The sequence below is a fragment of the Anoplopoma fimbria genome, chromosome 12 (assembly GCF_027596085.1).
Source record: "Anoplopoma fimbria isolate UVic2021 breed Golden Eagle Sablefish chromosome 12, Afim_UVic_2022, whole genome shotgun sequence".
Taxonomy (NCBI): domain Eukaryota; kingdom Metazoa; phylum Chordata; class Actinopteri; order Perciformes; family Anoplopomatidae; genus Anoplopoma; species Anoplopoma fimbria.
Window position 1 is genome coordinate 27,107,737 of NC_072460.1, and position 10,000 is coordinate 27,117,736.

The 10,000-nt window shown below is 42.2% G+C and overlaps 1 protein-coding gene across 1 annotated transcript in view; it reads left to right on the forward strand.

Moving 5' to 3' along the window:
* plxna3 (plexin A3) overlaps positions 1 to 10,000 on the forward strand; it is a 71,233-nt gene that overhangs the window by 6,772 nt on the left and 54,461 nt on the right. The window contains 1 exon segment of the mRNA XM_054609917.1: positions 1,222 to 1,404. Within this exon segment, the coding sequence (XP_054465892.1) occupies positions 1,222 to 1,404 (183 nt within the window).

Genomic DNA, 10,000 nt, shown 5'->3' on the forward strand with positions numbered 1-10,000 from the left:
GAGGACCAACCAGCGCCTCCGTCTGTCTGTGAAGTGGAGCAGTGACGTTGAGTTTAAATGTAAAGTGTTCCTTAGAGAAACAAAGCGTAAACACTCTGGTCGTCGGCCATCTTTGTTACCGTTTCTGGAGCGTGCTCATTAAACAAAGTAACAAATTGTGGCGATGATGTCATCGCTTCACAAACAATCTGCTTCACATGATACAAAGTAACCAGAGTTTAAAACAATCTAGAACCTGAGAGGTTCTGTTTCTGTTTGCATTGATGAGGAAAATATATGTTTAAATAAAATATGTGTAGACGTGTCGACGGGTCGTTAGAGTTTCAGAGTTTCCACCATGTTCTACTGCTGAGACGCAGCGAGGCCTAAACCCGCTAATGACAGGGTGTGTGGTGTGTGTGTGTGTGTGTGTGTGTGTGTGTGTGTGTGTGTGTGTGTGTGTGTGTGTGTGTGGACCCTGTAATAAAGGGCTCCTCCCTGTTTCTCTCCACAGAAACATGAAACTTTCAGATCATACAAACGTTGAGCTCATCTCCAGTCCAGATGTTTTATTTATGATGAGGACCATAAAAAACTACAGAACCAAGAGAACACAAACCGGTTCTGTTCCTCCTGATAAATATGAACGAATCATCATATCTAAATATATATAGTATCTGTATAAAGTCCAGTCCTGCAACAAAAGTATTTATATTTATACTGTTTATATTGTTTTCTATTTATTTCTTTACAAGATTATTTTAATCTGTTAGCAGGTAGTTTGATCTGAAGGTCCTCATCAAGTCAGAATATTGTCTAAATATTTATCATATTAAGTCAAAAGAGAGCTATAAATGTTCTTGTTTCTTTTGTAATCTGTAACTATTATATTCGTTTTCTGTGCATTTTATTAGGATTTATGACTTGTAATAATAACAATAGTGTTATTTGTATTAACAAATAATGAATATGGAGAAAACAACGTTTTAATATTTTCAAGAAGCTAACGAATGCTTTAGTTTTCTCTTTTTTAATTATCTTAATCCTTCTTCATCACGTTGAAGTCGTCGTTTATAATTAATTAATTAAGGAGCATTTCTTTTTAATCATTTCTCCTCTTTTCTTCCTCTCATTCTCCGTCTAATGCAGATGTTTTTATTCTTATATCCTCCTTCGTCATCGTTTATATTTACTAAATTCATCATTCATTAATAACTCCTCTCTCTCCTCTCTGGTCCTCAGCCCAAGCAGATCGGAGATGACTTCTGTGGTCTGGTCCTGAACCAGCCTCTGGGGGGTCTGAGGGTGATCGAGGGGAGTCCGCTGTACGAGGACCGGACCGAGGGGATGGGCGCCGTGGCGGCCTACACCTACGGGGAGCACACGGTGGTGTTCGTGGGGACGCGGAGCGGACAGCTGAAGAAGGTAGGAGGAGGAGTCTGGAGCTCTGAGGAGGAGTTTGAGGAGGAGTCTGGAGCTCTGAGGAGGAGTCTGGAGTTTGAGGAGTTTAGAGGTCTGATGAGGATGCGAATGTTTGGTTTGACTCTGAGGAGAAACGCTTCACATCTCTGCTGAAGTAGTTTGTGATTTGTTTTCTGAGTCTCAGAGTGTTTAGAGCTGCATGAATGTTTTAAATGTCTTCGGGCTCTTTGGCTGCTTTCTAGTGTTTCTATTTAAGGAGAAGATTGCCTTATTCATGTTTAAAATGTCTGCAGGCTCGTCTGCTCTCTGGAGCCGTTTGTGTTCCTGCTTCACCTCCACTTCAGCTTCCTGTCGTCCATCTTGAAAACAGTCGAGTGTTTTTCTTGAATTTATTTATTTGTCTTGAAGCTGATTTTCACTCTTCTTCTTCTTCTTCTTCTTCTTCTTCTTCTTCTTCTTCTTCTTCTTCTTCTTCTTCTTCTTCTTCTTCTTCTTCTTCTTCTCATTGTTATCCGGAGCTTAAATAACTAGGCAGACAGTCAGACAGATCTGGAGTCTGTGCAGAGACGTCCTGGTCCTGATCTGAAGCAGTCAAGGTCTCCTGTTGGGTCCTCAGACTGCCTGCTGCTGTCAGAAACATGTCTTCTGTTTAGTGTCTCTTTAGGACGAACTGTGTCCTCTGGAGGAATCAGTAGTTTATTCAGTCAGAAACAGACAGGAAGCAGCTGTGAGGGGAGAACTTTATCAGGAACCAGTTTAATCAGCTGTGTTCTCCAAGAAGAACCTGATCAAAGACCCAAAGACTTCTGTTTTCTAGTAAAACTGAACATCCAGGTGATTTGATGGTTAATGCAATAACAGATAGAAACTTTACTCTTTGGTTGAATAAATTCTAAACTTCGTGCTCTACACATCATCGCTCTTTGTAGAATTAAAAATATGTTTTTTAAAAAGCTCCTCTTCTTCCACTTCCTCTCCATCTTCTCATTTTATTCCATCTGAAAGTGAAGGATGAATTTTAATTTTCCCTGAGAACTAAAACCAGCGTCTGGAGGAGGAGAGCTGATCCTCTGGGCGTTCAACCGCTCACCTCTCCTCCTACTCAGCTGTTCACATCCAGACACACCTTCTTATACAGCTGACAGAGGGAGGAGGAGGAGGAGGAGGATGAAGAAGAGGAGGAAGAGTAGGAGATGTTTAGAGGAGACTTGTTTTGTTTCTGGTTCAACCCATAGATTTTATGTAAGAAGTACACAAAGTCGTTTGTGGATGTTTTGAAGCCTTGAGTTTGACGCTATGTGGGTCGCCATCTTTGTTTTTTGCAACCAGTGAACAGGAAGTGACCATATATGGACTGAGGAGGAGTGACGTAGAGACGCCGTATACGTCTCTGGTGTGGACCTGTCAATCAGTGTGTAGCCCCGCCCTAAAGCATCCCCTGCTTTATGGTCTGTTTGACTCTAAATGGAGCATCATTTACTAAATGAACATCATGCTGTATTGAAGAAGACTTGAAACTAGAGATTGAGACCATAAACTCATGTTTACAATGTTTACTGAGGGAATAAATCAAGAGAGAAGTAGAGTCATTTTCTCATAGACTTCTATACAACCAGAGGAGTCGCCCCCTGGTGGACAGCAGAGAGAATACAGCTTTAAGACAGGAAATATTCTTCTTCTACTCTTGTTTATGGGTAGATTACAGAGAGGCTAGGTTGTTCACTTGAAATCAACTGATGGAAACACGTCTATAGTAACGTTTCCTTAGTTCCTGTTTTATTTTGTAGTAGTTTACCGTATCTGTGATCTGTTTCTCTGCCTCTTCTCACTGGTTTCAGGTCAGTCAGCGTTCATGTCTTCGTCTCTATACAAGCCTCCCAGTGTTTCTAACTGGGCCGCTGTGATTGGCTCTCACTGGGACCAGAGCTCTGACTCTAATGAATTTAATTAAGGAGACGAGGGTTAATTGTTAATTTGTCTAAAAACAGAGAACAGAAATACTTCACACAGAGACTCGGCGGGTTAAAGAACAGAGAGAACGATCAGGAACAAGATTCTTCAGAGCTTCAGTGAAAAGAAGAAGAGACGTCCTCTGTAAATGTCAGAGACGCTTCATTCATTTATCACATCTAAAGTCTTTACTCTCAATGTGAACGAAGTCTGATCTGTGGAGCAGAAAGACAGGAACCAGAGACAGACAGACAGAGAGACAGAGACAGACAGAGAGACAGACAGACAGAGAGAGACAGACAGAGAGACAGACAGACGGATGTCAGGTGACGTTAACTCACATGTTCACAGTTTACAGTGTTTTTAAGTTACCGGACAAGTACATGAAACTAGCTTTTACCACAATAAAGGCACATCATTTTATCGTCTTCATGCTAAGCTAAGCTAACGTCCTGCTCCTGCTCTGTAGTCAGCACACAGACGTACAAGTTTAAACTATTCCTTCAACACCAAAGCTGTTTTAGTGCCTTGCTCTGGGTTGCACAGGGACTTGAACCTACGACCTCCCGGTGGTCCCGGTGGAGCAGGAAGAGCCCATAACTCATTTAGTGAAGACATGAAGACATGGAGACATGGAGACATGGAGACCCTCCAGAGATGTTTCAGTCCTGATTCATTTAACGGAACTGCTCACTGTGAGTCCTCAGTCTGTCTGAGACTGTCTGTATGTCTGTCTGTCTGTCTCTCTGTCTGTCTGTCTGTCTGTCTGTCTGTCTCTCTGTCTGTCTGTCTGTCTCTCTCTGTCTCTCTGTCTGTCTGTCTGTCTGTCTGTCTGTCTCTCTGTCTGTCTGTCTGTCTGTCTCTCTGTCTGTCTGTCTGTCTGTCTCTGTCTGTCTGTCTGTCTGTCTGTCTGTCTGTCTGTCTCTGTCTCTCTGTCTGTCTCTCTGTCTGTCTGTCTGTCTGTCTGTCTGTCTCTCTGTCTGTCTGTCTGTCTGTCTCTCTGTCTGTCTGTCTGTCTCTCTGTCTGTCTGTCTCTCTGTCTGTCTGTCTGTCTCTCTGTCTGTCTGTCTGTCTCTCTGTCTGTCTCTCTGTCTCTCTGTCTCTCTGTCTATGTGTCTCACCTCTTAGTAAGAACATCAAGCAACAATAAGATTATTATTTATTCATTGAATAAAATTAAGAATATAGAGTTGAACTGACCAAAAACATGAAACATCTCAGTTCAGTATTTCAGTCGCTTTAGAGGATTTATGTTCTGTATGTCTGAGGATGTGGAGAGTATTTGTAGAACCCAGACTTCAGTCCAGTTTTAACTTCAGTCCAGTTTCGCATCTTCATTCCGACTCCTAAAATGAGAAAGCAGCCTCTTCAGTTTGTTGTATTTTTCCAGATGCATGTTTGGTTTTTCTGGCTTTTAAATCAGAGAGAAACTCCTGCAGAGTTTATTTACCTTCAGCGGTCTCAACACCACGGAGAGCTCATCTCTACCCACGGCTGGTTTTATTATATATATATATATATATATATATATATATATATATATATATATATATATATATATATATATATATATATATATATATATATATATATATATATATATATATATATATATATATATATATCTATATATATATATATATATATATATATATATATATATATATATATATATATATATATATATATATATATATAGATATATATATATCTATATATATATATATATAGATATATATATATATATAGATATATATATATCTATGGGGGACGAAAGGAGGGAAACGTGTGTCAGTAAATTAGTTCAGTAGTTTCTATAAAGCTCACCTGCTCCCTGACATCAGAACAGGTATTTATAGATGTTCCACATATTTGGGTGGTTCAGTGTCCACTACGAGGAAACCGCCCATTAAGCTGAAACCAGTTCTAACTGTGGTGGTCTGAGGACCAAACAGGAAGTGGACCTGAAACCTGAAGCCACAGGGGGACGTTTGGTTTGTTCGACCACACACACAGAGGAACCTCAGAGTGTTGACACGGAGCTAAAAACGCCTCTCTTTAAAAGGTGAACATTTAAACGTCTCTTTAACGGCGGCCCCGCCCGGCTCTAAATACAGAGGTAAACTGGGATCTGACCAGTCCGGCCACAGGGAGACCAGCTGGAGGACCGGACCTCTAAATCTGACTCTTCTGAAGTGGATCTTATTCAGTATTAAATATGAGAAACTCCCAGAATCCCTCCTTTGTTTCAGTGTAGAAAGCTCCCAGATCAAACTCATCAGAGACTAGAGGAGAGCTGCTGGTTCATTAAAGAACCGGAGAACAAAGAACAACATCCAGATCTGTCCTCTGTTCTCCAAGAACACGTAGCCGAGAGGAGCTAACAACGCTAACGACTAAAACAAAGGAGTTCCACACAGAGACATTCAACAGAGACTCGTAAATATGTTTGATTATTAATTATATAGAAAGATAAAGGGAGTTCAGATGTTGGACTGGTTTAAGGTGGTATGTTGAGATGTTGGACTGGTTTAAGGTGGTTTATTGGACTGGTTTAAGGTGGTATGTTGGACTGGTTTAAGGTGGTTTACTGTTCAGATGTTGGACTGGTTTAAGGTGGAATCTGTATTGGTGTTACAGTTATATATAATCAATAAGTGTTGCTGGAAATGTTTGGATCTCAACAGTTGGAAACAGATAGTATAATTGTAGTTAAAGTAGAAGTAATTGTAGTCGTACTAGTGGTAGTAGTAGTTGTATTTGTAGTAGTAGCCGTTGCCGTGGTGACAATAGTACTGGATTTGCTATCTATCAGTGTTGTTCTTGTATCAGCTGATCTGACAGCTGATTGGCTTTAAAGAGGGTGATGTCATCAGCATGTACGGAGAGAACGAGGCGACAGGAAGCCAGAGGGGGGACGTCCCGGGAGGATGGGTGTGTGTGTGTGTGTGTGTGTGTGTGTGTGTGTGTGTGTGTGTGTGTGTGTGTGTGTGTGTGTGTGTGTGTGTGTGTGTGTGTGTGTGTGTGTGTGTGTGTGTGTGAGTGTGTGTGTGTGTGAGCGGTTCTCTGATCTGAGTCCAAAACAAACAGGCCGGAGGGCAGAGAGGAGACACGCTGCACTGACCTCACCTCCCATCACACACACACACACACACACACACACACACACACACACACACACACACACACACACACACACACACACACACACACACACACACACACACACACACACACACACACTGGAGTCGGCCGTCCAATCAGAGCTCAGTGTTTGTGTGTTCAGGTCTCTGCAGGTCTGCTGAACTCTAAACTGAGTTAAGGTATGACGGATCACGGTCCTGTTACCATTAAAGGGACATTACGGCCACTTTGCACATGACGATCTGGTCGTCATGGAGACGGCTGCTCTTCTTCTGAGGCTTTAAACCAGGTCCTCAACTGGAACCGGTTCTTGACTCCCATCCGTAGTTCGTCTGTAGGAACCGTCAGTGGAGCTTTAATTTAAAGTCATGGTCTTCTTCATGTTGTCTTCACTCAGAAACCATCAGCCCAAACCGACCAATCACAGCTCTCGTAGCCTCCATGTGGTCATTACTGTGTCTCTAGTTTGCACTACCTTCCCCACTGCGGGACTAATAAAGGATTATCTTATCTTATCTTATCTTATCTTATCTTATCCACGGCTACAGTGCTACTTTGATTCGTGCGGTTACCATAGCGACTGTTACTAAAGCTGCGCCGGCTCCTCCAGCTGGCACCAGGCCGACGCCCCCTTTGTGTCCAAAACAGAAAACAAATTATGAAATATTGTTGTTTCTCTGCAGATTTCTGCTCAAACTGAAAGCTTTCTCTGCGTTTTTATTTTCATATGAAAGAGGAACACTTCCTCCTCCTCTTCCTCCTCTTCCCCTTTTCCATTAGCACAAAGTGAATTAGCGGAGATGAGTCAGCCAATCAGCTGTGGCATTCAGAGGGAACGGAGCCATTATTGGCTAATGAGACGTCGGGGAGTTGAGCAGAATTTAACAGTGATGTCTGTTTGTAACCGAGCCGGCTGCACCTGCTCCTCTCTTCTTCTCTTCTTCTTCTGCATTCTCTTTTTTTTTTGCCTCCGGCGGCGAGGATCCGTTCTCCGCTCGCCGCCGGGTAATGAATCTGTTGATTTAGATTCATATCTGTGATTATTATTATTAGGAGCCTCCTGCACCTGTTCCTGTTGTTGTGCAGAGATCTGGATCTGAACCAAAGCTCCCAAAGAAGACCTGATTATTGATTACCTTTGGTTGTGATATCGTTGTGAGACGGCTGCACCTGTGTGTCACATTTAACACTCTAGTTAACACCACCTGCAGAAAACAGAGCGTTAGTTAGAAGAATTATTTCATTTTAGGTTCAGTTTATTACTCCATTAAATCATAATCTGAACCCGCTGTCGTGATGTAGAAGCATATTTTGTTTAAACAATCAGCAAAACTACTCCGTTTATCTCAGCCAGAAGCCGTTAAGTCTGTCATGATCCTTTAATTACTATCTTTCCGCCGGTCCTTGAACACATCATGTGTTACAAACGCTTCCGTTAGAAAAAGCAGCCAAAACGAAGCTTAAACTAGTGATATTTCATAAAACATTTTATTCTACATGTCTCATTTTAAATCTCACCACAAATAAACCGTTTGTTTTAACCAGATTCTGATAAAAACATTAAATTCTTAGCTCCTCAGTGAAACTATGAAGTCATGATTGATTCATCTGAGACCAACAGTCATGTGACAACAAATCTCTAAAATTTGTTTAAATATTCTCAACTTTTCACGTCAATGTCACCGTTGACCCAAGCAGCCAATCAAATCAGGCGAGAGGCGGGCTTTACTGCTCAACCACTGACTTCCTGTTTTGATGTTTGTAGACGTGGAACGTTAGTTAGCTAGCTAGCTGTTAGCTGTGGCAGAGACACTTTTGCTGTGAGTATCAAAGAACTGTTAGAAGTAAGATTCGACTGCATCAAAGTTTATTTTCATAGAAAGCAGTTCAACCAATGGCTTCCTGGAGGGAGATCAATCTCAAAGCTGATTGGCTGATCGGTCGATGTTCCCTCCGGTGGTCGTCTGACCTCCTTGGGTTTTTGTTTCTCTGACAGTCTTTGTGAGACATTGAACTGAACTCTGTGGTTAATTATCTCAGTGGGCTCCCGGCCAATCACATCACTCTCTCAGCAGAGCGAGGCCATTGATTGGTCCAATGTTGAGAGAAGGAATTAAAAAGTGTGAATTCACTAATGTAAACCGTTTATATTGCTATAAAACACACACACACACACACACACACACACACACACACACACACACACACACACACAAACACACACACACACACACACAAATTAGCCAATAAGCAGTGATATTTCATGGTTGGATATTAACTGAGGTAGATTGGTGTGTGATTGGAGGAGGAGGCGGCACACCTGGGCTCACTGCACACACACACACACACACACACACACACACACACACATATACTGTATATACAGAAACATTCAGAGACGTTCACTCACACTGAGTTAAGGACCAGCTGGTGTTTCTTTCTTGGCTCCGTCACTCTCAGGTTGTTTAAAGTCTGTTTAATGAAAATACATTAGCAGCTTTAGCAGTGTTTTTAGCAGCATTAGCAGTGTTTTTAGCAGCAGCAGCAGCATTGCCATAAGAAGCATCATCACCAGCAGCAGTAGCAGCAGTAGCGTTACCATCACTAGCATTAGCATCATTAGCAGCAGCAGTAGAGGCATCAGCAGTCCCGGTCCACTCTGCCTCTCTCCTCCTACAAATAAACAACAGGAAGCAAAATAAACACTGACATAGTTTAGAGAGAGGAGGCGTTTTATTTATGCTCTCCCTCCTCAATTTAAGTACAGAAACACACAAAGACAGTTCATTTACACACACATAAAAACTATCTAAAGATATAAGTGTGATGATTAGCCATGTGTAACACAGGACAAAGTAAACCTTTAGCTTTCATCTTGTAAATGAGAAGACTTTATGTTTCAAAGTGAATCTCCTCTGTGAGCTCAGTGTCGATGCTGCAGCCAATCAGCAGCCAGAACACACAAACTGACTTCCTGTTGTTGTGATGTCACCTGGACCAGCCGTCACTGTCACCTCACACACCATCTCTACTTCTGACCGTCACTTCAACTGGTCTGGAGTCAGAGAGCTGCTGGCTCACTGTCTGACACACACACACACACACACACACACACACACACACACACACACACACACACACACACACACACACACACACACACACACACACACACACACACACACACACAAACTAACAGGGATTTATGGGCGTCTGGTTTGCCTGACAGCAGCAGCTCGTCCAGGCGGAGACATAAATCTACACCCAGGCTTCAGGCCCGGCCTTTTCTCCCTGATCCATTTAGAGCATATTAGAGGGAGGTGTGTGTGTGTGTGTGTGTGTGTGTGTGTGTGTGTGTGTGTGTGTGTGTGTGTGTGTGTGTGTGTGTGTGTGTGTGTGTGTGTGTGTGTGTGTGTGTGTGTGGGGTTATTGATTCGCCTCAGGTTATGTTTTTGTGCTTACATGCATTTGTTTGCCTGTTTATGTATTCTGTATTCGTCTGTCT